Below are 27,734 nucleotides of genomic sequence, written 5' to 3' on the forward strand. Positions count from 1 at the left end.
CTTTCCCTGTACGTACCAGGATCAGTCCAGGACACCTGGGATGTACCAGAGCAACCTACTGAGGGTGGGAAGCAGAGAGTCCCGCTCGGAGTACCCTCTCTCCAAAACCCCCAGAATCGGTAGCCCGGACATCCAGCCGGTAATGCCGGATAAAAGTATGCAACGACTTCCAGGTGGCCGCCCTACAAATCTCTTGAGGCGACACCTGAGAAGCTTCCGCCCAAGACGCTGCTTGAGAACGAGTCGAGTGAGCCCGCAGCCCCACGGGAAGAGGTTTGCCCCGCACCAAGTAAGCCGAACCAATGGCCTCCTTGAGCCAACGAGCAATCGTTGTGCGGGACGCTGTAGCTCCTTTCTTTGGTCCAGAAAACAGTACAAACAGATGATCTGTGACCCGAAACGGATTAGTGACCTCCAGATATCGGAGAAGGGATCTCCGCACGTCAAGCTTCCGTAACTCCCTCTCTTCAGTAGCAGAGGAGTCTCCGCACGCAAAGGCGGGCAACTCCACCGATTGATTAACGTGAAAAGACGAGACCACTTTCGGTAGAAAGGAAGGGACCGTCCGTAAAGAAACCCCCGATTCAGAGATACGCAAGAAAGGTTCCCTACAGGACAGGGCCTGTAACTCGGAAACACGCCGTGCCGAGGCAATCGCCACTAAGAATGCCGTTTTTAAAGTGAGATCCTTAAGAGTCGCGCGTTTCAGGGGCTCAAACGGCGCCATGCATAGAGCGGAGAGAACCCAATTGAGGTTCCAAGCCGGACAAGGCAGACGTAACGGGGGGCGAAGGTGTTTAGCACCCCGAAGGAAACGAGCAATATCCGGGTGAATCGCCAGAGACTTACCTCGCAAACACCCCAGCGCCGCCACTTGGACTCGTAGGGAACTGCACGCCAGACCTTTGGCCAGACCCGCCTGGAGGAACGCCAGAACCTCAGCGACGGAAGCTGAAGTGGGGTCCACCCCGCGCTGCACGCACCAGTCCTCAAAGACAACCCAGACACGGACGTAAGCCAAAGACGTCGACTGCTTCCTGGAACGCAGTAGCGTGGCCACCACCGCATCTGAATAACCTTTTCTCTTCAGTCGATTCCTCTCAAAAGCCATGCCGCGAGACAGAAGTGATCCGCATCCTCCAAACAGACGGGGCCCTGATGGAGTAGGGCCGCCATTCCCTGGAACCGAAGGGGTGCCGCCACTGCCAGTTGTACGAGGTCTGCGAACCACGGCCGGCGAGGCCACTCCGGTGCCACCAAGATCACGTTGGCCGGATGCAACTCTATGCGCCGTAGAATCTTGCCGATCATCGGCCATGGGGGAAACACGTAGAGCAGCACATCCGTCGGCCAGGGAAGCACCAGCGCATCGACGCCCTCTGCCCCCCGCTCTCGACGTCGACTGTAAAATCGCGGGGCCTTCGCGTTGTGCCACGTGGCCATCAGATCCATGTGGGGCACTCCCCACATTTCGCAAATGAGAAGAAAGGCTTCGTCCCCCAGCTCCCACTCTCCGGGATCTAGACGATGACGGCTGAGATAGTCCGCCTGCACGTTGTCGACTCCCGCAATGTGAGACGCTGCGAGGTAGCTGAGATGTAGCTCCGACCAGGCCATCAAGCGCTGAGCTTCCTCCGCCACCTGGGGGCTCCGGGTCCCCCCCTGCCGGTTGATGTATGCCACGGTGGTCGCATTGTCCGACAACACTCGGACCGCCTTTCCCCTCAGCAATGGTAGAAAAGCCTGCAGGGCCAGACGGACCGCTCTGGTCTCTAGGCGATTGATAGACCACTGGGCTTGCGACACCGACCATAGGCCTTGAACTGAGCTCCCTAGGCAGACCGCTCCCCAACCGGAGAGGCTGGCATCCGTGGTCACCACTGTCCAACTGGGCACCAGGAGGGAGACTCCGGCGGAAAGGTGACTGGGGTCCAGCCACCAACGCAGGCTGGATCTCGCGTGTCCCGCTAGAGGAAGTGGTAAGTGGAAATCCTCCGAGACCGGCTTCCAGCGGGAAAGCAAGGATGACTGTAAAGGTCGCAGATGAGCGAACGCCCATGGCACCAGCGCCAGCGTGGAAGCCATAGACCCTAGGACCGTAAGGTAGTCGCAGACTCGTGGTTGGCGGAGAGACAACAAGCGTTGTACCTGAGTTTGCAATTTGACCATCCGTTCGAGGGAAAGAAACACCTTGCCCTGCTTTGTGTCGAAAAGAGCTCCCAGATATTCCAGGGTCTGCGTTGGTGTCAGATGACTCTTGCTGAAGTTGACCACCCATCCCAGGGACTGCAACAGATGGAGGACCCTGGCCACCGCCATCCGACACTGATCCTCGGATTTCGCCCGAATCAACCAGTCGTCCAGGTACGGATGGACATGGAGACCTTCTCGGCGCAGTTGCGCCGCCACCACGACCATCACCTTCGTGAAAATACGAGGGGCCGTTGCGAGCCCAAAAGGGAGCGCCCGAAACTGGTAATGCCGACCCAGAATGCAGAATCTGAGGAAGCGTTGGAATGACGGCTGGATACCTATGTGAAGATACGCTTCCGTGAGGTCCAGGGAGGCCAGGAACTCGCCTGGCCGGACCGCGGCGATGACGGACCGGATGGTCTCCATTTTGAAGCGAGGTACGCGTAGGCATCGGTTCACCCCTTTGAGATCCAGAATTGGTCGGGACGTGCCGTCCTTCTTTGGAACTATGAAGTAAATGGAGTAACGGCCCTTTCCTTGTTGGCTGACAGGAACGGGGGAGATGGCTCCCAAGTCCTCTAAGCGGCGGATGGTGTCTAGCACCGCCACTTTCTTCTCGGGAGCCTTGCAGGGTGACACAAGGAACTTGTCCACTGGAATGCGAGCAAAATCTAACGCGTAGCCGTGACTTATCACGGTGAGGACCCACTGGTCCGACGTTATTCCGGCCCATCTCTCGTAAAACGACAGCAACCGCGCCCCGACGTTGGGAACAGCGTGCCGAGGCTGCTGCGGGAGAAGGGCCGACCCTCTTTCATTGTGAAGACTTGGGCGCCGTGATGGCCAGGGCACCCCCTGGTCTACCAAAACGCCTCCCACGAAAGGACTGCTGCTGCTGGTACGGGAGGAGGAAGACCTGAACGAGTGCCCCGACGACCTTTGAGGCCGCGCCCTCCTGGGCCCACGAAAGCGGGACCTGGCTGAAAAGGAAGGCCGCGACCTGGATCTATCTTCGGGCAACCTGAGAGCCCTATTTTCCCCCAGGGAAGCCATCAAGTCATCTAATTCCTTGCCGAACAGCAATTTACCCTTGAATGGCAGCGCCCCGAGGTGAGCCTTTGAAGAGCCATCCGCCGCCCAGTTGCGTAGCCACAGGAGGCGGCGAGCCGAGACCGACGCCACCATGGATCTAGACGAAGTGCGCAGTAGATCGTGGAGTGCATCTGCGCCATATGCTATTACCGCTTCCAACTTATCCGCTTGCGCTGCCTCGTCTGCCGAAAGGTCCGCATTGGCTTGAAGGACCTGAGCCCAGCGTAAGCCCGCTCTCAAAGCGAAATTCGTACACATGGCGGCCCGAATTCCTAGCGCTGAAACCTCAAAAATTTTCTTGAGCTGTACTTCCAGCTTCCTGTCCTGAAGGTCCCGAAGGGCTGTAGCACCCGTAACCGGGATAGTAGATCTTTTCGTTACCGCCGAAACCGCCGAATCCACCTTGGGAAACTTGAGAAGGTCCAGCGCATCCTCCGGAAGCGGGTAAAGTTTGTCCATGGCCTTGCTGACCTTCAACCCTAACTCCGGGGTGTCCCATTCCCGGAACATGATGTCTGTTGAGGAAAAATGGAACGGAAAAGCAACTGCTGGACCCGTGAGGCCTAACAGGACCGGATCCATGTTCGCTTCCTGACGAACCACCGCCGGAGGGGGGTTTATTCCCAGTTCCTGGATAATAGCTGGAATTAGAGGTGGCAATTCATCCCTACGGAAGAGCCTGACCACTTTGGGATCGTCTCCTTCCACAGCCTGTGAGCCTTTGGCTACGCCGGACGTAGCGGAGCCGTCCGCTCCTACATCGTCGGGCCCCTTCTGGGTCTCTTCAGGGGAATCAGCGTCCTCCTCGGGGGAGGAATCGGTGTCGGCCTCCTGTGGGACGCCACGTGGAGGCCGCTTCCCCCGCGAGGTGTCCTGGGGTCCCTCCGCGACCCCCGAAGGCTTCCGGGACCTCTTCAGCGGTGGAGCTCTGCGAGCCTCACTCCGGCCGCGCTTGCTTTTTTTGTATTTTAGGACCTTGCGCAACAAAAGCGCAAGGTCCTCCGAAAGAGAGCCCGAATCCGATGAAAAAACATCGGGACTCCCCGGGGACCCTGTGTCCCCCGAGGGACCCCTTCCGACCGCGATTCGCTGCGGGGAAAGCGCGGGAGGCAAGGCCGAAGGCCCTGCCGAGTCCCGCGCCATTTCGCGGCCCGTGGCCAAAATGGCCGCCACTCCCGCGCTGATCGGGAAAAGCTCTTGGGGCTTTTCTACAGCGCCCCCCCCGCGCGGAGGCGATCGCGCGGGCCGAGAACGAGCCCCCCGAGGCGCCCCCGACGACCCCTCTCCGCCCGGGATGCAGGCCGCGCAGAGACTTTCGCGCGAAAGACGCGCGCGCGCCGAGCCACAGGCCCGGCAGACCGAGCCGCGAGGCATGCCGGCGAAGAGGCGCGAAGACGGAGCAGCAGGAGCGACGAAAACTGAAGAAAAAAATTCGAACGGCCTCCCCCCGTCGGCGGCGCCCCCCCCTGCGAGCGGCGCCGCGAAGCAAGAGAGAGCCGGCAGAAAATAAAACCAAACCTTTTTTTTTTTTTTTTTTTTTTTTTTAACAAAAAAGCCTGTCGCTGTCCACGGTCCTGGAGCCCTAATCCAGCAGGGGTGAGTGAACCGGGCTCCCCGGTGTCACCCCTGACGCTGCTACTAGGCCAGCTGGGTCCTCGACCCTAGCAGCGGCCTCAACCAGGGGGGGGTGGTCCCCTCAGAACCTCACAACCCCCCTGGGAGGCAGGGCGAAGGGACCTAAGGGACAATTTGGAAAATTACCCAAACAGAAAACCAACGTAGCCTAACTGGCCTAAAGGAATAAAAAAAGAACCGACCCTGACGGAGTACCAGAACCAGGGCAGGCAGGGCTGTGACCGGACCTGCACCATCTACTGGAGACAGAGTAAGACTGAGGGGCTGTGACTGGCACAGGGGCATATATGGCTCCGCCCACAAGTTTTAGTCTGTCTCCATCTACTGGTGCGGAGTCACAACCCAGGTGTCCTGGACTGATCCTGGTACGTACAGGGAAATAAAAATTAATTAATTAATTAATTCGGCGAAAAAACCCCCCCTGCAAGCGGCACCCCCCTCGAAACGGAACGGCGATGCAAGGAAACGGAGGGCCGGCCGAAAACAAAAACAAAGCAGAAACACTTTTTTTTTTTTTTTTTTTTACTGACTCTTGTCGCTGTCCCGGGTCCTGGAGCCCTGTACCTGCAGGGGTGAGTGAACCGGGCTCCCCGGTGTCACCCCTGACGCTGCTACTTGTGGAGCCGGGTCCTCGACCCTAGCAGCGGCCTCGACCAGGGGGGGGCGGTCCCCTCAGAACCTCTCAACCCCCCTGGGAGGCAGGGCGGCCGGGATCTGACTCTTTGACGAAAAGAAAACAACCTAATTTGGCAAAAAACCACTAACTAGGCCTAAGAACTGAGCACAAAAGAAAAAAACCGCAACCCTGACTAACTACCAGAATCAGGTCAGGCAGGGCTGTGACTGGACCTGCACCACCTACTGGAGACAGAGTAAGACTGAGGGGCTGTGACTGGCACAGGGGCTTATATATGGCTCCGCCCACAAGTTTTGCTCTGTCTCCATCTACTGGTGCGGAGTCACAACCCAGGTGTCCTGGACTGATCCTGGTACGTACAGGGAACTCTCATTTTTACATCCAAAGTAGAAATATCAGTCTCCATTGTGTTCTGGTATTGGTCTCCGTCAGAACTGCTGTTAAGGAAAAAAATAGCCTTTTCTAACAATACCAGGGAATTCCATATGGAGTCTAAGGTAATAATCGGTGGTTTAATCAGAATCCAGATGCCAGGGGAAAATCCTCTGAAACAGAGCCTCCACGCTCCTCCCCGATCGGGATACAGCCAATGGCATCCGACGTGGGGATCCCCCTGCCTCCTCCGCCAACTCCAATGGCTCTGCAAGAGAATCTAATGCGGCCGCTGCTCCTGGACTGACAGGGAAAGCCGCGGCAGCATGACCCGACACCTGTGTGACTCGATCAGGCTTACAACCAGCAGCAGGCGCTCCCAAAGTGATCCCCCCACCTGAAACACAGAAGGAGCACAAGCTGGCACGATTAAGCCGCAGTCGTGATCCCCCACAAGCGTGGCGTGCATTGATGCATGCTATCACTATGTGCTCGGGGGCTGCGTGCTGCTACACTCACAGCTGCACTGACCTCAAGCAGGAAAACCGGTCAACAGTTCTGCACCCCCGATTACCGCAAAGAATGGCTGCCACAACAGCTAACAGCCACTAACCACTTCTCTCAGCAAAACTTTACCATCCCAGCCCTGGCCAGAAATTAAAAAGTGGATATTTCCCTGCTCTACCGGGCTTGGAGATGCAGAGCTGTCAGTGGGTCTCCACATTGCCTCATGGGGGATGAGAGACCTGGACCACCAGATGTCCATCCCACAGACCTCAGGACTGAGCCACCAAAAAAGTGTCACCAACACACTGCCCATCCACTTCGAACCAGGGGGAATGGCCCCATCATGACCTCGAAACCCCCTGGGAAGATCCAAGTAATTATTTTCTCTTCTTTTTATTATTTTGTTTCTATTCTAGACTGCAGGTTTTGCACCATCTACCATTTGCTGGAGACAGAGAAATACTGAGGGACTGCAGGTGGCACATCAGGTTATGTAGCAGTGAAACTTTCTCTGTCTCCATCTGCTGGCAGTAGTTATGGACCGGGACTGCGGAGAAGAGAGCCAGCTGACCTATCTGCTGAAAAAGCCCTGAACTGCCGGGGAATTTGTCTCCTTTCTTGCCCTTCTGTGGGGTTCCTTGATCTCTGGCTGTCCCAGGCATCTGATATTATCAACCTGGGATGCCAGAAGGGGCCTATAAGAAATGACCTGCAGGGGCACTCAGGATGTATTGGACCAACAGACACCAAACAGGTGCCAATGGGCACAACAACCTAGGTGCTGTTGGTAATGTAGGAAGACAGACTGTACCCGAAAAACAGGGACCTAGGCAGAAAAGTTGGGTTTAGACTCGAAAAAGGTTACAGAGGACAGACTGGCCGAAGCTACTATCCTGGCAACCATCTCTGTCCAAGCTGCGAACGTATAGGGAGAACTGCACGTCGCAGCCCTGCAAATCTCCATCACAGGGACTGCTCACAAGTTAGCCATCAAAGTTGCAATGGCCCAGACGGAGTGAGCCCTAACATGACCCTCAAGCTGCAAACCCGCTTGTGCATAGCAGAATAAGATGCAGTCCGCTAGCTAGGCAGACAGGGTGTGCTTGGCCACAGCCAACTCCCATCCGTTTCTTATCAAATGAGATGAAAAGTTGCGCGGACTGTCTATGGCCTGCTGTTCTGTCAAGGCAGAATACAAAGGCCTCCTTACAATCCAAAGTGTGCAAGGCCCGTTTGCCTGGATGCGAATGAGGTCTCGGGAAGAAGGTAGGCAGGTCGATAGACTGGTTGAGATGGAAATCCGATACCACCTTAGGCAAGAACTTAGGGTGCGTATGGAGAACTACCCTATCGTGGAAGAACTTCGTGTAAGGTGGGTATGTCACCAATGCTTGAAGTTCGCTGACCCGATGTGCAGAGGTGACTGCAACCAAGAATATGACATTCCAGGTCAGATATTTCAGGTCACACATGTGCATAGGCTGAAAAGGGTCCTTCATGAGGTGGGCCAGGACCACATTAAGGTCCCAGGACACAGATGGAGGATGCAGAGTGGACTTCAACTGAAGCATACCACGCATGAACCGCCCAACCAAGGATTGCACTGAGATGGGCGCACCATTCACTCCACGATGGTAGGTCCCAATGGCACTGAGATGCACTCTGACTGAGTTGGTCTTTAAACCAGCTTCCAACAGGTGCAACACAGTCTAAGAGTTTCAGGGTTGAGCAGGTAAACGGGTCCAACTGGTGCTGCTCACATCAAATGGCAAACCTCTTCCACTTCAGGTTGTACTACTTTCTAGTTGAAGGCTTCCTGGAGGCGACCAGAACCCAGGATACATCTTCAGATAAAGGCAGGGGCTGCAAGACTAACTTTTCAACATCCAGGCCATCAGAGACAATGCCCTGAGGTATGGATGGCGCATCCTTCCCTGATCCTGCATGACTAGGGTCAGGGAGGTGCCCAGACTGATTGGTTTCCGGACCAAGAAGTCCTGCAGGATTGGGAGCCAAACCTGCCGCGGCCAACAGGGGCCTATGAGGTCATGATTCCCCCATCCTACCAGAGCTTTAGGAGCGTCTTCATCACCAGTGGGAGAGGAGGATACGCATATACAGAAGCCCCTTGCCCCAATGGTGGGCAAAGGCATCCGAGACTGGCTTGCCGTCCCCTGGTAGAGGGAGCAATAGGACTCCACCTTGTTGTTGCAGGAGACGGCAAACAAATCCACGTCTGGGGTGCCCCAAAGGTGGAAGATCATGTTCACCACTGCCGGATCCAGAAACCACTCGTGGGGCTGAAAAGCCCAACTGAGGCGGTCGGCGACCACATTATCCGTCCCCATTAGGTACACCGCTCAAAGAAACATGTTCTGAGAGTGGGCCCAGGACCAAATCTGAACCGCCTCCTGGCACAAGAGGAATGATCCTGTGCCTCCCTGTTTGTTGATGTACCACATCTCTACCTGATTGATGGTCTGGATGAGGACCAATTTGGACACCAGATGATCCCGGAACGCCCACAGTCTGTAACGGATCGCTTGGAACGCCTCTGCAAGAATTCTATCAAATGCCAAAAAGAGAGATCATATCACCCCAATTCTCCACCATCTCCACTGGCTTCCGATTAAATACAGGATCCAGTTCAAGTCTTTAATGATGATACATAAGGCCTTACACAACATCGCACCTCTCAACCTAACATTCCAAATTCAATTACACACATCTGTGAAACCAACCAGAAGCGCCTATCAGAACAGACTAATCACACAACCTGCGAAATCCGTTCTGAGGAAACGTGCATTATCCACAGCGGGCCCTTCACTTTGGAACTCGCTCCCTCCAGACCTTCGTTTGGAACCATGCCACCCTACATTTAAAGGGAAACTTAAGACTTGGCTTTTCAAACAAGCTTTCCCCTAGAGCCAAGAACACGAAGAAAAGTCTTTTCAAGCCCACAACGAGTTATTCAGATCTATTTTTTCTTCCTTTGTTAATCAGAAATTTACACATGCTGACTTCAATGTAAAAACTTGTTTACTTAGTTTTTGTTCAATGTAAAACTTCTTTTATTCTGTTGTATGTAAACCGCTATTTGTAGCGATAGTTACTGTTCTTTGTGAACCGGGGTGATATGTATATTATACAGGAACCTCCGGTATATAAATTATTTTAAATAAATAAATAAATAAACCACTGCCGGATCCAGAAACCACTCGTGGGGCTGAAAAGCCCAACTGAGGCGGTCGGCGACCACATTATCCGTCCCCATTAGGTACACCACTCAAAGAAACATGTTCTGAGAGTGGGCCCAGGACCAAATATGAACCGCCTCCTGGCACAAGAGGAATGGTCCTGTGCCTCCCTGTTTGTTGATGTACCACATCTCTACCTGATTGATGGTCTGGATGAGGACCAATTTGGACACCAGATGATCCCGGAACGCCCACAGTCTGTAACGGATCGCTTGGAACTCCAGGAAATTGATCTGGTACTGAGCCTCCTGAGCCAACCAGAGGCCCATCCACATGAGCTCCCCATCCCAATATGGATGCATCTTTGGTGAGGACAACTTGGAAGGAGGGGGACTGAAAGAGGACCCTCTGGTTCCAGATTGGGAAGGTCCTCCCACCAGTACAAGGAAATCTGGAGCAGCTGGGTGAGACATATGTGCACATGGAGATCTTGGGAGGCTTGCTGACACTGGGACAGAAGGGTACACTGCGCCTTGTGCATGTGTAAGTGGATAAATGGAGTGATGTGGACTGGGGCTGTCATGTGGCCCAGAAAGTGGAGCATAAGACGGGCAGTGACCCACGGGCTCTGACACACCAACTTTGCTAAGCCCACCAAGATGAGCGCTCAGTGGCAAGGGAGATAGGCCTTTCCCCTCCGCCGTGTTCAGGTAGGCACCAATGAAATTCAGGGACATAGAGGGAGTCAGGTGGGATTTCGGGTAGTTGACGACGAAACCGAGTAAAAGAATATTTACTCTATTTTTATATTTATATTTTTATATTTACTCTATATTTTTTAAATATAAAAATAAAAATAAATAAATAAAAATATATAAATATAGATATAAATAAAATAAATACAAATAAATATAAATATATAAGTAAATATAAAAAAATACTCTATATCTATATATTTATATAAATACTCTATATTTATATATTTATATGTCCTGAAACAGCTTGATGAACATCTGGACAAACACAAACTTCTTCACACCACTCAACACGGCTTCAGGAAAAACCACAGTACCGAAACTCTACTGCTCAACCTATCAAACAACATACTCAGAGGTATGGATAATAAAATAGGACATCTACTAATACTCCTCGACCTATCCGCAGCATTCGACACAGTCGATCACAAAATGTTAATAGCAAGCCTAGCAAACATCGGGTTAGCAGGTAAAACGTTGAAGTGGTTCACTTCGTTCCTAAAAGACAGATTCTTCAAGGTCTCTATCAACAATAAATCATCTGAAGCAATCCCCCTTGAAACAGGAGTACCACAAGGGTCTGCTCTCTCAGCCACTCTCTTCAATATTTATCTACTCCCCCTATGTCAACTCCTATCAAGTCTTGGACTAACCTTCTATATGTATGCCGACGACATACAACTCCTCATTCCTATATCTACCACAATCGAAGACACATTGACACAAGCAGCATCCGACCTTGATTCAATCAGAAACTTGCTAAACCACCTAAAGCTTTGTCTAAACATGAGCAAGACAGAATGCATTCTAATAGAAAGAAAAAACGCAGGACCCAAAACCATACCATCACTCCGAATTGACATCTCCATACAATTCAAAGAAAATGTAAAAGACCTGGGAATTTGGATTGACAGTGATCTAAACTACAAAAAACACATCTCCACAAAAACTAAAGAAGGATTCCATAAGCTACAAATACTTAAACACCTAAAGCCAATGCTACACCCCCAAGATTTCAGGACAGTCCTACAATCTCTGATCTTCACCAGCCTAGACTATTGCAACTCACTACTGATAGGACTACCAAAAGCAACACTAAGACCCCTACAACTACTACAAAATGCCGCAGCGAGAGTACTGACAGGCAAGAAGAAATCAGACCACATCACCCCCCTCCTCAAGAGCCTACACTAGCTCCCAGTTGAAAAAAGAATTGAATTCAAGATCTTAACAATTCTTCATAATGCAATTTACAAGACAGATAACACAGCCCTTGACAATATCATAAAGCTTCACAGAACACAACGGACAACCAGAACAACAAGTACTCTAAATCTTGTAATACCATCACTCCCATTAGCTAAACTTTCCACAACAAGAAATCGAGCCATTTCTATTGCTGGCCCATATTTATGGAACTCACTACCACAAAAACTGAGCTCACAAAGTAACACTAAAACCTATAAAAAAAAAGCTCAAAACATGGATAGTCAGCCAAACTTTCAAAGATGGTATCGGTTAAGTTCACAGATCATGTCACTGATCCCTCCAAAACTTATTTATCGAATTTATGTAACTCCGAGACTTACCATTACCTCCCCTATCTGATAACTTTTCCCCTTAAACTATGACTGTCTCCACAAACAAGACTTTTTTGATTATCACTTTTTACAATACTACATTCCCTCTTTATCTCACTGACCAATCTGTCTGACCCTGTTCAAAATGCCACGAGTTATTGCAACAAGTTGTCCTTTTCATCTGACTCACTTACTACTTATGTTATAGTTTTAAATGTTAAACTGTTAAATGTTAAACTGTTTCAATGTTAAATTTCCACTGTCAATTGTATATGGTTGTTGTACATGTAAACCGGGGTGAAGGCACTCAGCCATACCTCAGTATAGAAAAACCCTTAATTAAATACATAAATAAAATAATTTTTTATATTTACTCTAATATTGCCAGAATTCTGACTAACTCCAGGAGATTCGACCACATTACCCCAAATCCTGAAAGCCCTTCATTGGCTACCCATTCACTACAGAATTTTGTACAAGTCCATCACCACCATTTACAAAGTCATCCACCAGCAAGCCCTGCTAAACTTACAAATTCCCTTCAAAAAACACACCTCAGTCAGACCAATTAGGGAGTGTTACAAAGAATCACTACATGTTCCAAACGCAAAAACCTTTCAACACAAATCCTTCAAGGACAGAGCGCTATCAACAGCAGGACCACTTTTATGGAACTCCATCCCATCCGAACTGCGCCAGGAACTGTGCCTACTAACGTTCAGGAAAAGGCTAAAAACCAGGCTTTTTAAAAAAGCCAACCAAGACACAGACTGATCCTTACTACCGTCATTACAAACTCATTGCTATAATTTGGGTGTAAATACCATCACTCTGTCATCAACTTCAATCTCGACTTCAGTCAGTCCACATTGGATTTAATTTTGCATCTTTTTAAATATTCATTGTAAATAATTCTGTTCTCAATCTATCTCTGTTCTTCTTACTCCTATGCTCCCAGTTGTATTTCCCTGTTTATTGTAACTACAATTCCTGCACCAGTTATTGTTGCTTGAGTTCTCTGTACAATGCACGCCCTGTTAAATGTAAACCGGTTTGATGTGACCCTTGGTCGTGAAAGCTGGTATAGAAAATAGTAAAATAAAAATAAATAATATTTTCTCTTATTAGTTTTAATGTATACCCAGTAACTTCATTGTGTATCCCCTGGTCTTTGTACGTTTTAAAAGAATAACTAATTAAGGTTTACTCATTCCATTCCGCTCATTATTCTATAGACCTCTATCATATCTCCCCTCAGTCGTCTCTTCTCCAAGCTGGAGAGCCCTAACCTCTTTAGCCTTTCCTCACAGGGGAATCGCTCCATCCTCGTCATTATTATTTTGGTCGCCTTTCTCTGTACCTTTTCTAATTCTGCTATATCTTTTTTGAGATATGGTAACTAGAACTACACACAGTAAAGAGGCTGCAGCATGGAACGATACAGAGGTAATATGATATTCTTCACTTTAATATCATATTTAAGCTTGCTCACCATTTTGGCAATATCCTTGCTCATTAGCTTGAACTCATGAACCAACGCCATGAAATCTGACTTTTTAACGGGTGGGTCCTTCATATTTATGCAGTTCAGAAGCCTGCTCAATTTCAAGTTTCCCTGCCATATTATGACCCTCTAATTGTTGGACTGGACAGATCTGCAGAACTTTGCTGGCACCGAGGAGTAGCTTAGCTTGATATTCATGAGGAAAACCAGATTACCCAGGGAAAGGAATAATTTGAATAAATCAAGAGACTTCCCATTACCAAGGTAAATATTAGCTCAGGTTTCTATTTTTTTTTTATGCTGAAACTCTTCAAGCGCCAACTGCTCAGCAAATCTTCAATCTTCTGCAACAGTGGGAAGGAGAAAAAAATCTCCTCCCTTTGTGGTAATCACAGCAGTGTAATAGCACAAGCCTCACCTGCAGGTTTCAATTTCACCTCTCTAGCAGGCCGATTCAATAAACTCCGCGGGAGAGCCGGCTCTCCCGACACAGGCCCAGGCACCTCTCCTGGGCGCGCGATTCTTTATTTAAATGAGGGCCCACGCTAATAAGGAGACGCTAGGGACACTAGCGCGTCCCTAGCCCCTCCTTATGAGCGGAAGCGGCGGCTGTCAGCGGGTTTGACAACTGATGCTTAATTTTACCGGCGTTGGTTGTCGACCTGCTGACAGCCTCGGGTTCGGAAAACGGATGCCGGCAAAATTGAGCGTCCGTCTTCCAACCCGCGGGACGGCGGACAGCTTTTTTTTTTTAATTTTTGGGACCTCCTACTTAATATCGCCATGATATTAAGTTGGAGGGTATACAGAAAAGCAGTTTTTTCTGTATCCCGTGGGTATAACTAAAAGGCTCATCAACATGCATTTGCATGTAATGAGCGCTACTAGGTTTTTGTTTTTTTTGGGGGGGGGGGGGGTGTTGGCTGCGTGTTTTCCACATGCTATTACCCCTTACAGTATAAGGGGTAATAATAGCGCGTGTAAAACGCGCAGGTCAAATGAGGCTAAACGGTGTGCTGGGCCGAGCGCAGCCTTCTGTATGGGAGGAACATTTGTAATTCAGTTGTCACATTGGGAGTGTTCTCAGCCTGTGAGTTCTCCTTTATCAGTATCTAAATAACTTAACCCAGCATGATCTGGACCTTCAACCTGCCAGCACCCTCCAGGCTGGAGAAATTCAGTATCACTGCTGTCATAAACAGATAAGCTCCCCAGAGTCTCCTCAGCCAGCAGATAACAACAAAGCAAAGAAACAGCTGATCAGGGAGAGAGATTTATTGGGGGTAAGGGGGAGCGAAGTGGGCATTTCTCACCAGCTTGCTATCACCCATCCTATATTATGGTTTCCTTAGCTTGCTGAGTTTTAGCTTTATTTTCTTAAAAGCAGGGATATGTAGATGTTTTCCTTATAGTTCACTATTTGCGCTGCTGTGTTTTAAGATTTTTATTTTGGAGTTTATTGCTTTACTCTCTTATCTATGTACTTTGCCTTGAGTCCTATCGGAAAGGTTATTTGAAATAAAATGCAGAAATAAAATTAAGAGGACATGCATGCTATAATCTTATCTGTTCCAGGACAAGCCCTGCCTCTGCTGAACTCCTGAACAAGAGAAAGAGTGGAGGAGTAGCCCAGTGGTTAGAGCAGGGGTTACCTCCCAGGGAGACCTGCGTTCAAATCCCAGGGTCGCTCCTTGTGACCTCAAGTCACTTTGCCCTCCATAGCCTCAGGTACCAAATTAGATTGGGATAGGGAAATACCTACAATGCCTGAATGTAATCTACTTTGAGGTGCCCAAAAGCGGAATATAAAAACTTAAATAAATAAAGGAATAAGCAGAAAGCGGAGTCTGGTCCTAAGCAGCGGTGAGCAGCATAACGTCAGCTCAATCATTACCCGGTGACCTGAGGCTGGGAACATGTTTAAATATAAAGGTCTGGGTGCCTAACTTAACATTGGGCTCATCACAGCAAGCAGTGCAAGAAACGGATGCCGAAAAAAACCTTTCCAATGCAAATTTCAATAATAAAAAAATGCATGAATCTCAATCGTTTGGCAGTGACCGAACAATGGCAGCGAATGAAAAATCTTAATTGTTATTTATAGGAAAATTAGTTTCTTACCTGATAATTTTCGTTCCTGTAGTACCAAGGATCAGTCCAGACACCTGGGTTGTGACTCCGCACCAGTAGATGGAGACAGAGCAAAACTTGTCGGGCCCCCTACATATAGTAAGGGGCCATCCACAGCTCGTCAGTCTTACATAATGTCAAAGCAAATGGAAAACTCCAACTAACTAGCTATACCGCCCGAAACCAGGGCCCATTCAACGAACCCCCAGCTGGATCAGAACTCCCAGAACCAGAGGCCCCAACAACATACAAGTAAACAAAAACATAGAGTGTCAACCGAGCGGACTCTCCTCTACGTAACTCAAACAAACAGACTACGTGGGCGGGATCCTGGACTGATCCTTGGTACTACAGGAACGAAAATTATCAGGTAAGAAACTAATTTTCCTTTCCCTGTACGTACCAGGATCAGTCCAGGACACCTGGGATGTACCAGAGCTGAATTACCGAGGGTGGGAACCAGAGAGTCCCGCTCGCAGAACTCTCTCTCCGAGACCCCCTGAATCCAGGCCCTGAACATCCAACCGGTAGTGTCGAGCAAATGTGTGCAACGACTTCCAAGTCGCCGCTCTGCAAATCTCTTGTGGTGACACGTGGGAAGACTCCGCCCAAGAGGCGGCCTGTGCTCGCGTCGAGTGAGCCCGAAGACCCACAGGAACAGGCTTCCCCTTCAGAACATACGCTGAAGCAATGGCTTCCTTGAGCCAGCGCGCAATCGTGGTACGGGAAGCCGCCCCCCCTCGTTTGGGCCCTGAGCACAAAACAAAGAGATGGTCCGAAACCCGGAAAGGATTCGTAACCTCCAGATAACGGAGCAGGACTCTGCGGACATCAAGTTTCTTCAACAGTCTAGTATCAGGATCAGAACGCTCCCCCTCTGGAAAAGCGGGCAGCTCAACCGTCTGGTTCAAATGAAAAGCTGACACCACCTTCGGGAGGAAGGAGGGAACCGTCCTTAACGAGACCCCCGCCTCAGAGAAGCGTAAGAAAGGCTCCCTGCAAGATAACGCCTGTAATTCGGAAACACGTCTAGCCGACGCGATTGCCATAAGAAACACCGTCTTGAGAGTAAGGTCCTTGAGTGTTGCGCGCTTCAGAGGCTCAAAAGGGGGCGTACACAGAGCGGAAAGAACCCAATTGAGATTCCAAGATGGACAAGGCAGCCGTAACGGTGGCCGCAAATGCTTAGCTCCCTGAAGAAAACGCGCCACATCCGGATGTTGCGCTAACAACCTACCATGCACCTTACCTCTGAGGCACCCAAGTGCCGCCACCTGGACTTTTAGAGTACTGCAAGACAGACCCTTCGCAAGGCCAGCCTGAAGAAAAGCAAGGACATCCGGTACGGAGGGAGGGCAGCACAGGATGTACCTCACGCGTTCTACACCAATCCTCAAACACCGTCCAAACCCGAACGTAGGCAAAGGACGTAGAACGCTTTCTAGAACTCAGCAATGTGGCTACCACCGCATCCGAATATCCTTTATTCTTCAAGCGTTTCCTCTCAAAAGCCAGGCCGCGAGACAGAAGTGATCCGCGTCCTCCAAACAGACGGGTCCTTGACGTAGAAGCGCCGCCTCCCCTCGGAATCGGAGGGGAGGCTCCCGTGCCAATTGCAGAAGGTCCGCGAACCAAGGACGCTGGGGCCACTCGGGCGCCACCATGATCACCTCTGCGGGATGCATCTCTATGCGTCGAAGAACTTTGCCTATCAGGGGCCAAGGAGGGAACACATACAGCAGAACGTTTGTGGGCCAGGGGAGGACCAGGGCGTCCACCCCTTCAGCCCCCCGCTCTCTCCTCCGACTGAAGAACCTCGGGGCTTTGGCGTTCTGAGCGGTGGCCATTAGATCCATGTGTGGCGTTCCCCACTTCTCGCAGAGGAGGTGGTAAGCGCCCTCCGGCAGCTCCCATTCCCCCGGGTCCAAGCGATGGCGGCTGAGAAAATCCGCTTGGAGATTGTCTACTCCGGCTATATGGGACGCAGCGATGTTGCCGAGATTCTTTTCCGCCCAGGTCATTAATTGTCACGTCTGCTCCGCGACGGCTCGGCTCCTTGTTCCTCCTTGGCAATTGATGTACGCCACTGTGGTCGCGTTGTCCGACAAGACCCTGACCGCCTTTCCGCGAATCAACGGGAGAAAAGCCTGCAGCGCCAGCAAGACCGCTCTGGTCTCCAGGCAATTGATGGACCACTGTGACTGAGCTTTGGACCACTGTCCTTGCACCGAGTGTCCCATGCACACCGCCCCCCATCCGGAGAGGCTGGCATCCGTGGTGACCACCGTCCAGGCGGGCATAACCAGGTACACTCCGCGTAACAAATTGTCGGAGCTGAGCCACCACTGTAGGCTGGACCTTGCCTGATCCGATAGTGGAAGTGGCATGAGAAAATCCTCCGACACCTGTCGCCATCGGGAGAGCAATGCGGATTGCAACGGCCGTAGATGAGCAAAAGCCCAGGGAACCAATGCCAGCGTTGACGCCATCGATCCCAACACCATGAGATGATCGCAGACCAGCGGACACCATAGGGACATCAACCTGCGCACCTGGCCCTGCCGCTTGGTCACCCGCTCCTGGGACAGCGACACCCTGCCCTGCTTCGTGTCGAACAGCGCTCCCAGGTAATGCAGCATCTGGGTGGGGACGAGGCGACTTTTGGCAAGATTGACCACCCAGCCGAGGGAGCGCAAAAGTTGCAGTACTCTTTTGACTGCTTGTCGGCATCGGCTCTCCGTTTTGGCCCGGATGAGCCAGTCGTCCAAGTAGGGATGTACCAGGAACCCCTCCTTGCGAAGCTCGGCTGCCACCACCACCATTACTTTTGTAAACGTCCGAGGAGCGGTGGCGAGGCCGAAGGGGAGAGCCTTGAACTGATAATGCCGGCCCAGGATACAGAAGCGCAGAAACCGCTGATGGTCCGGCTGAATGCCTATATGAAGGTAAGCCTCCGTGAGGTCCAAGGACGCCAGGAACTCGCCTGGCCGTACCGAGGCTATCACCGACCGAATCATCTCCATCTTGAAGCGTGGAACGCGAAGACATCTGTTGACCCCTTTCAGGTCTAAGATGGGTCTGAAGGTACCTTCCTTCTTTGGCACAATGAAGTAGATGGAGTACCTCCCCCGATGGCGCTGCCCCGTTGGAACGGGCATAATTGCGCCTAGGTCTCGTAGCCGGCAGAGCGTGTCCCAGACGGCCGCCTGCTTGCCGCGACCCTTGCAAGGGGAGATCAAAAACTTGTCCGCCGGAATCCGTGCAAAATCTAACGCGTAACCTTGTCTTATCACCATGAGGACCCACTGATCCGTCGTGATACTGGTCCATTCCCCGTAGAACCGCTCCAACCTGGCCCCTACGTTTGGCACGGCCGGAGGAGCCGGCTGCAGGGAACGGACCAACCGAACTTCATTGTGAGGCTTTCGGACCCGACCCGGACGCGGGCCCGTCTCGCCTCCCAAACTTTCTGCCACGAAAGGACTGAGACCACGACGACGTTCTCGAGGATCCAGACCCCGGCCGGTAGGAGGGCCCGGATGGTCTCTGCGGCCGCGACTTCCGTGGTCCCCGAAAACGGGCCCTACTGGAGAAAGATGTCCAGCCTCGGTGCCTATCCTCAGGCAGCTTGAAAGCCCTGTTCTCTCCCAGCGACAGCATCAGGTCGTCCAGCTCCTTACCGAACAGCAGCTTTCCTTTGAACGGAAGAGATCCTAGATGAGCCTTGGAGGACCCATCCGCCGCCCAATTACTGAGCCATGGCAACCGGCGCGCTGAAACTGCCGAAACCATGGCCCTGGCCGACGTCCGTAGGAGGTCATGCATGGCATCCGCGCTATACGCTATCACCGCTTCCAGCTGGTTCGCCTGTGCCTCCTCTTCTCCCGAGAGACCTGCATTAGCCTGAAGTACCTGCGCCCAGCGCAAACCTGCCCGCAGCGCAAAGTTACTGCAAATAGCCGCGCGGACTCCCAGGGCCGAAGCCTCGAACACTTTCTTCAGCTGGCCCTCAAGCTTCCGATCCTGAATGCCCTTAAGGGCCGTGGCTCCAGTGACCGGAATCATGGATCGTTTCGTCACTGCTGACACTGCGGCATCCACTCTGGGAAAACGCAGCATCTCCAGCGCGTCCTCCGGCAATGGGTACAACTTATCCATAGCCTTACTGACCTTCAGGCCCAAATCCGGCGTATCCCACTCCCGGAACAGGATATCCGTAGCTGAAAAGTGGAACGGGAATGCCACCGCTGGCCCTTGAAGACCCAGCAGTACCGGATCCATCTTCGCATCTGTACGAGCCCCCACCAGGGGGGCATCCACTCCAACTTCCAGAAGGATAGCCGGGATCAGCGGCGCCAGCTCTTCTTTCCGAAACAAGCGCATGACCTTCGGGTCATCACCTTCCACCGCTGGCCCCCCTTTTGCGTTCCCGGCCTGCACCGCCTCCGTCCCGGCGTGGGTTCCTGAGTCCCCTGGAGCCTCCACATCCACGATGTCCTCCGCTGCCTAACTCGACTCGGACTCCAAATCCTGAGGGACCCCCCGTAAGGGCCGGCGTCCCTTGGGCGGATCCGCGGGCCGCCGCAGAGCGTCCCCCGACCTTTTCTTCCGGGGTTCCGGCTGTCTGCCCGAACCCCTTTTACTCCTCTTCCGCTTCAATTTCTTATATTTTGCAAGCTTGTGGAGCAAGCTTGCAAAATCCGAGGAAAAGGAGGCCTCCGAATCCGAGGAGGCGTCCTCCATACTACGGTCCTCCGGCGACTCACCCTCCCCCGGGGGGGCCCCCCGGGGGGTCGCTGCTGTGGGGAAAGCGCTGGGGGCAATCCGGGATCCCCCACTGCTTTCCTCGTGGCTTCTCTGACAGAAGCCAAGATGGCCGCCGGGATCAGCCCTGCCCCCATCATCAGGCTGATCGCGCCGGGCGGTGATCGCGCCGGGCGGTGATCGCGCCGGGCGGTGATCGCGCCGGCCGGGGTCGGGCCCCCCGCCTGATCTCGGACGACCCCTCGCCGCCCGAAACGCACTTTGTGCACAGCCCCTCCCTGGAGACGCACGAGGCCCCTCTGGGCATGTCGCGATCTGCCCGCGGTCCGTAGGGACGAAGCAAAAAGAAAAAAAATTAAGCGATTCGGCCGATCGGGACCCCCCGACTACGACCCCCCCCCCCCCCCTGCGACGAACAAAACCGGAGCGAGAGGAGAAGCCGCACAGCCGAAACAAAACAACTTTTTTTTTTTTTTTTTAAACTTTACTTGTCGCTGGCCCAGGTCCTGATTGCTCCTTTCCAGCGGGGGTGAGTGAACCAGGCTCCCCGGTGTCACCCCCGACGCTGCTGCCTGCCCAGGCCGGGTCCTCAACCCCAGCAGCGGCCTCAACCAGGGGGGGATAGTCCCCTCAGGACCTTACAACCCCCCTGGGAGGCTCTCAGGACTCGGGCGCCAGCTGCTTCTCTTGTTTGAAGATCTCTTCTTCTTTTTTTGTTTTTTTTTTTAAATCAAATTCCCCTGACTAGCTAAAAACCCTAAGCCAGGATCAATCGAGACTGTGGGTGGACCTGCCCCATCTGCTGGAGACAGAGTAAGACTGACGAGCTGTGGGTGGCACCTTACTATATGTAGGGAGCCCGACAAGTTTTGCTCTGTCTCCATCTGCTGGTGCGGAGTCACAACCCAGGTGTCTGGACTGATCCTGGTACGTACAGGGAATGCAATTTATATCTTGCGTTAATAAATAATTGAAAATCATACAGAGCAAGAGGGGAAGGGGATAAAGGGCCACAAAGAGTGAGGGGAAGGGGAGTGGACACAGGGTTAGACAGAGCTCAGAGAGGGGGGGCATGGGGATTACAGGCAGAAAGGGTGGGGACGCAGGTACAGAGAGTGAGGGAGCAGAGGGGAGACAACAGGAGTGTCACAGAGAGATAGGTACAAGGAGGGGTGGAGAGCGGGTGCCACAAAGCCCTTCCCAATCAGTCTGAGGCTGCAAGCGTGCAAGAGGAGGAGATCACTGGAGGCCACCACTGTCCTGGGAGACAGGGGAGAGTGAGGAAAGAGAGGAGGGAAGGGAAGGTGAAGCACGGGGGGGGGGGGGGGGGAGAGGAGTGTCACAGAGAGATAGGTACAAGGGGGGGGGGGGGGTGCCACTAAGTCCTTCCCAATCAGTCTGAGGCTGCAAGCGTGCAAGAGAAGGAGATCACTGGAGGCCACCACTGTCCTGGGACACAAGGGAGAGAGAGGAAAGAGAGAGGAGGGAAGGGAAGGTGAAGCACAGGGGGGAGAGGGGAGAGGAGTGTCACAGAGAGATAGGTACAAGGAGGGGGGGGGGTGCCACTAAGTCCTTCCCAATCAGTCTGAGGCTGCAAGCGTGCAAGAGAAGGAGATCACTGGAGGCCACCATTGTCCTGGGAGACAGGGGAGAGAGAGGAAAGAGAGAGGAGGGAAGGGAAGGTGAAGCACAGGGGAGGGGAGAGGAGTGTCACAGAGAGATAGGTACAAGGGGGGGGGGGGGGGGATGCCACAAAGCCCTTCCCAATCAGTCTGAGGCTGCAAGCGTGCAAGAGAAGGAGATCACTAGAGGCCACCACTGTCCTGGGAGACAGGGGAGAGTGAGGAAAGAGAGAGGAGGGAAGGGAAGGTGAAGCACAGGGGGGGGGGAGAGGAGTGTCACAGAGAGATAGGTACAAGGAGGGGGGGGGGGTGCCACAAAGCCCTTCCCAATCAGTCTGAGGCTGCAAGCGTGCAAGAGAAGGAGATCACTGGAGGCCACCACTGTCCTGGGACACAGGGGAGAGTGAGGAAAGAGAGGAGGGAAGGGAAGGTGAAGCACAGGGGAGGGGAGAGGAGTGTCACAGAGAGATAGGTACAAGGAGGGGGGGGGGTGCCACAAAGCCCTTCCCAATCAGTCTGAGGCTGCAAGCGTGCAAGAGAAGGAGATCACTGGAGGCCACCACTGTCCTGGGAGACAGGGGAGAGTGAGGAAAGAGAGAGGAGGGAAGGGAAGGTGAAGCACAGGGGGGGAGAGGAGTGTCACAGAGAGATAGGTACAAGGAGGGGGGGGGGTGCCACAAAGCCCTTCCCAATCAGTCTGAGGCTGCAAGCGTGCAAGAGAAGGAGATCACTGGAGGCCACCACTGTCCTGGGAGACAGGGGAGAGTGAGGAAAGAGAGAGGAGGGAAGGGAAGGTGAAGCACAGGGGAGGGGAGAGGAGTGTCACAGAGAGATAGGTACAAGGAGGGGGGGGGGTGCCACAAAGCCCTTCCCAATCAGTCTGAGGCTGCAAGCGTGCAAGAGAAGGAGATCACTGGAGTCCACCACTGTCCTGGGAGACAAGGAGAGAGAGGAAAGAGAGAGGAGGGAAGGGAAGGTGAAGCACAGGGGGAGAGGGGAGAGGAGTGTCACAGAGAGATAGGTACAAGGAGGGGGGGGGGTGCCACAAAGCCCTTCCCAATCAGTCTGAGGCTGCAAGCGTGCAAGAGAAGGAGATCACTGGAGGCCACCACTGTCCTGGGAGACAAGGGAGAGAGAGGAAAGAGAGAGGAGGGAAGGGAAGGTGAAGCACAGGGGGGAGAGGGGAGAGGAGTGTCACAGAGAGATAGGTACAAGGAGGGGGGGGGGGGCCACAAAGCCCTTCCCAATCAGTCTGAGGCTGCAAGCGTGCAAGAGAAGGAGATCACTGGAGGCCACCACTGTCCTGGGAGACAGGGGAGAGAGAGGAAAGAGAGAGGAGGGAAGGGAAGGTGAAGCACAGGGGAGGGGAGAGGAGTGTCACAGAGAGATAGGTACAAGGAGGGGGGGGGGGTGCCACAAAGCCCTTCCCAATCAGTCTGAGGCTGCAAGCGTGCAAGAGAAGGAGATCACTGGAGGCCACCACTGTCCTGGGAGACAGGGGAGAGTGAGGAAAGAGAGAGGAGGGAAGGGAAGGTGAAGCACAGGGGGGAGAGGGGAGACAACAGGAGTGTCACAGAGAGATAGGTACAAGGAGGGGGGGGGGTGCCACTAAGTCCTTCCCAATCAGTCTGAGGCTGCAAGCGTGCAAGAGAAGGAGATCACTGGAGGCCACCACTGTCCTGGGAGACAGGGGAGAGAGAGGAAAGAGAGAGGAGGGAAGGGAAGGTGAAGCACAGGGGAGTGGAGGGAGTGTCAGAGAGAGATAGGTACAAGGAGGGGGGGGGGGTGCCACAAAGCCCTTCCCAATCAGTCTGAGGCTGCAAGCGTGCAAGAGAAGGAGATCACTGGAGGCCACCACTGTCCTGGGAGACAGGGGAGAGAGAGGAAAGAGAGAGGAGGGAAGGGAAGGTGAAGCACAGGGGAGGGGAGAGGAGTGTCACAGAGAGATAGGTACAAGGAGGGGGGGGGGGTGCCACAAAGCCCTTCCCAATCAGTCTGAGGCTGCAAGCGTGCAAGAGAAGGAGATCACTGGAGGCCACCACTGTCCTGGGAGACAGGGGAGAGAGAGGAAAGAGAGAGGAGGGAAGGGAAGGTGAAGCACAGGGGGGAGAGGGGAGACAACAGGAGTGTCACAAAGAGATAGGTACAAGGGGGGGGGGGTGTGCCACAAAGCCCTTCCCAATCAGTCTGAGGCTGCAAGCGTGCAAGAGAAGGAGATCACTGGAGGCCACCACTGTCCTGGGAGACAGGGGAGAGTGAGGAAAGAGAGAGGAGGGAAGGGAAGGTGAAGCACAGGGGGGGAGAGGAGTGTCACAGAGAGATAGGTACAAGGAGTGGGGGGGGGGGGTGTGCCACAAAGCCCTTCCCAATCAGCCTGAGGCTGCAAGCGTGCAAGAGAAGGAGATCACTGGAGGCCACCACTGTCCTGGGAGACAGGGGAGAGAGAGGAAAGAGAGAGGAGGGAAGGGAAGGTGAAGCACAGGGGGGGGGGAGACAACAGGAGTGTCACAGAGAGATAGGTACAAGGGGGGGGGGGGTGCCACAAAGCCCTTCCCAATCAGTCTGAGGCTGCAAGCGTGCAAGAGAAGGAGATCACTGGAGGCCACCACTGTCCTGGGAGACAGGGGAGAGAGAGGAAAGAGAGAGGAGGGAAGGGAAGGTGAAGCACAGGGGGAGGGGAGAGGAGTGTCACAGAGAGATAGGTACAAGGAGGGGGGGGGGTGCCACAAAGCCCTTCCCAATCAGTCTGAGGCTGCAAGCGTGCAAGAGAAGGAGATCACTGGAGGCCACCACTGTCCTGGGAGACAGGGGAGAGATGAGGAAAGAGAGAGGAGGGAAGGGAAGGTGAAGCACAGGGGAGGGAGAGGAGTGTCACAGAGAGATAGGTACAAGGAGGGGGGGGGGTGCCACAAAGCCCTTCCCAATCAGTCTGAGGCTGCAAGCGTGCAAGAGAAGGAGATCACTGGAGGCCACCACTGTCCTGGGAGACAGGGGAGAGTGAGGAAAGAGAGAGGAGGGAAGGGAAGGTGAAGCACAGAGGGGAGAGGGGAGAGGGGAGAGAATTCCTCACCAGAAGGTAGGGTCGCGTTTGCCTGTTGCCCAGAGCCACCAGCAACACTTCTTTGACAACTGGCATCTCTCCCTGCCGGGTGGCCTCCTCTTTCTTGGCTTCGCCCTGTGTGGTGGGCTGTCCGAAGGAACTGTCCACGAGCACCCGCTGCCCAACCGGGAAGTTCTTCACAAGAAAGACCAGCCTCCATTCAGGCAGCTGATAGATCTGCAGCGAGGGAGAGAAACGGGGAAATCTTACACTCACAGCCACGCCAGCAGCAGTACTGGGAATACTGGGGAGATACAGTGACAACGGCAGTACTGGGAATACTCAGGAGATACAGTGACAGCGGCAGTACTGGGAATACTCGGGAGATACAGGGACAGCGGCAGTACTGGGAATACTGGGGAGATACAGTGACAGCGGCAGTACTGGGAATACTGGGGAGATACAGTGACAGCGGCAGTACTGGGAATACTCGGGAGATACAGGGACAGCGGCAATACTGGGAATACTCAGGAGATACAGTGACAGCGGCAGTACTGGGAATACTGGGGAGATACAGGGACAGCGGCAGTACTGGGAATACTCAGGAGATACAGTGACAGCGGCAGTACTGGGAATACTCGGGAGATACAGTGACAACAGCAGTACTGGGAATACTGGGGAGATACAGGGACAGCGGCAATACTGGGAATACTCAGGAGATACAGTGACAACAGCAGTACTGGGAATACTGGGGAGATACAGGGACAGCGGCAGTACTGGGAATACTCGGGAGATACAGGGACAGCGGCAGTACTGGGAATACTCAGGAGATACAGGGACAGCGGCAGTACTGGGAATACTCAGGAGATACAGTGACAACGGCAGTACTGGGAATACTGGGGAGATACAGGGACAGCGGCAGTACTGGGAATACTGGGGAGATACAGGGACAGCGGCAGTACTGGGAATACTCAGGAGATACAGTGACAACGGCAGTACTGGGAATACTGGGGAGATACAGGGACAGCGGCAGTACTGGGAATACTCGGGAGATACAGTGACAACAGCAGTACTGGGAATACTGGGGAGATACAGTGACAGCGGCAGTACTGGGAATACTCAGGAGATACAGTGACAGCGGCAGTACTGGGAATACTGGGGAGATACAGGGACAGCGGCAGTACTGGGAATACTCGGGAGATACAGGGACAGCGGCAATACTGGGAATACTCAGGAGATACAGTGACAGCGGCAGTACTGGGAATACTGGGGAGATACAGGGACAGCGGCAGTACTGGGAATACTCAGGAGATACAGTGACAACAGCAGTACTGGGAATACTCAGGAGATACAGTGACAGCGGCAGTACTGGGAATACTCAGGAGATACAGGGACAGCGGCAGTACTGGGAATACTCAGGAGATACAGTGACAACAGCAGTACTGGGAATACTGGGGAGATACAGTGACAGCGGCAGTACTGGGAATACTCGGGAGATACATTGACAGCGGCAGTACTGGGAATACTCAGGAGATACAGTGAGAACAGCAGTACTGGGAATACTGGGGAGATACAGGGACAGCGGCAGTACTGGGAATACTCGGGAGATACAGTGACAGCGGCAGTACTGGGAATACTCAGGAGATACAGGGACAGCGGCAGTACTGGGAATACTCGGGAGATACATTGACAACAGCAGTACTGGGAATACTCAGGAGATACAGTGACAACAGCAGTACTGGGAATACTGGGGAGATACAGGGACAGCGGCAATACTGGGAATACTCAGGAGATACAGTGACAACAGAAGTACTGGGAATACTGGGGAGATACAGGGACAGCGGCAGTACTGGGAATACTCAGGACATACGGTATTTATTACTCTTTTAGTGACAACAGAAGTACTGGGAATACTCAGGAGATACAGTGACAACAGGAATACTCAGGAGATACAGTGAGAACAGCAGTACTGGGAATACTGGGGAGATACAGGGACAGCGGCAGTACTGGGAATACTCAGGACATATGGTATTTATTACTCTTTTAGTGACAACAGAAGTACTGGGAATACTTGGGAGATACAGTGACAACAGGAATACTCAGGAGATATAGTATTAGTTACTCTTTTAGTGACAGCGGCAGTATCGGGAATACTCAGGAGATACAGTGACAGCGGCAGTACTGGGAATACTCAGGAGATACAGGGACAGCGGCAGTACTGGGAATACTCAGGAGATACAGGGACAGCGGCAGTACTGGGAATACTCAGGAGATACAATGACAGCGGCAGTACTGGGAATACTCAGGAGATACAATGACAGCAGCAGTACTGGGAATACTCAGGAGATACAGGGACAGCGGCAGTACTGGGAATACTCGGGAGATACAGTGACAACAGGAATACTCAGGAGATACAGTGAGAACAGCAGTACTGGGAATACTGGGGAGATACAGGGACAGCGGCAGTACTGGGAATAGTCAGGACATACGGTATTTATTACTCTTTTAGTGACAACAGAAGTACTGGGAATACTTGGGAGATACAGTGACAACAGGAATACTCAGGAGATACAGTGAGAACAGCAGTACTGGGAATACTCAGGAGATACAGTGACAGCGGCAGTACTGGGAATACTCAGGAGATACAGTGACAACGGCAGTACTGGGAATACTCGGGAGATACAGTGACAGCGGCAGTACTGGGAA

The 27,734-nt window shown here is 52.9% G+C and overlaps 1 protein-coding gene across 1 annotated transcript in view; it reads right to left on the reverse strand.

Annotated features, from left to right (window-relative positions):
• The window catches only part of LOC115083418 (cleavage and polyadenylation specificity factor subunit 1-like), a gene marked incomplete in the record, with an annotated part of 265,845 nt that overhangs the window by 30,654 nt on the left and 207,457 nt on the right, over nt 1-27,734 (reverse strand). Inside the window, 1 exon segment of the mRNA XM_029587223.1 lies at nt 25,059-25,265. Within this exon segment, the coding sequence (XP_029443083.1) occupies nt 25,059-25,265 (207 nt within the window).

The sequence above is a fragment of the Rhinatrema bivittatum genome, chromosome 2 (assembly GCF_901001135.1).
Source record: "Rhinatrema bivittatum chromosome 2, aRhiBiv1.1, whole genome shotgun sequence".
Lineage (NCBI taxonomy): Eukaryota > Metazoa > Chordata > Amphibia > Gymnophiona > Rhinatrematidae > Rhinatrema > Rhinatrema bivittatum.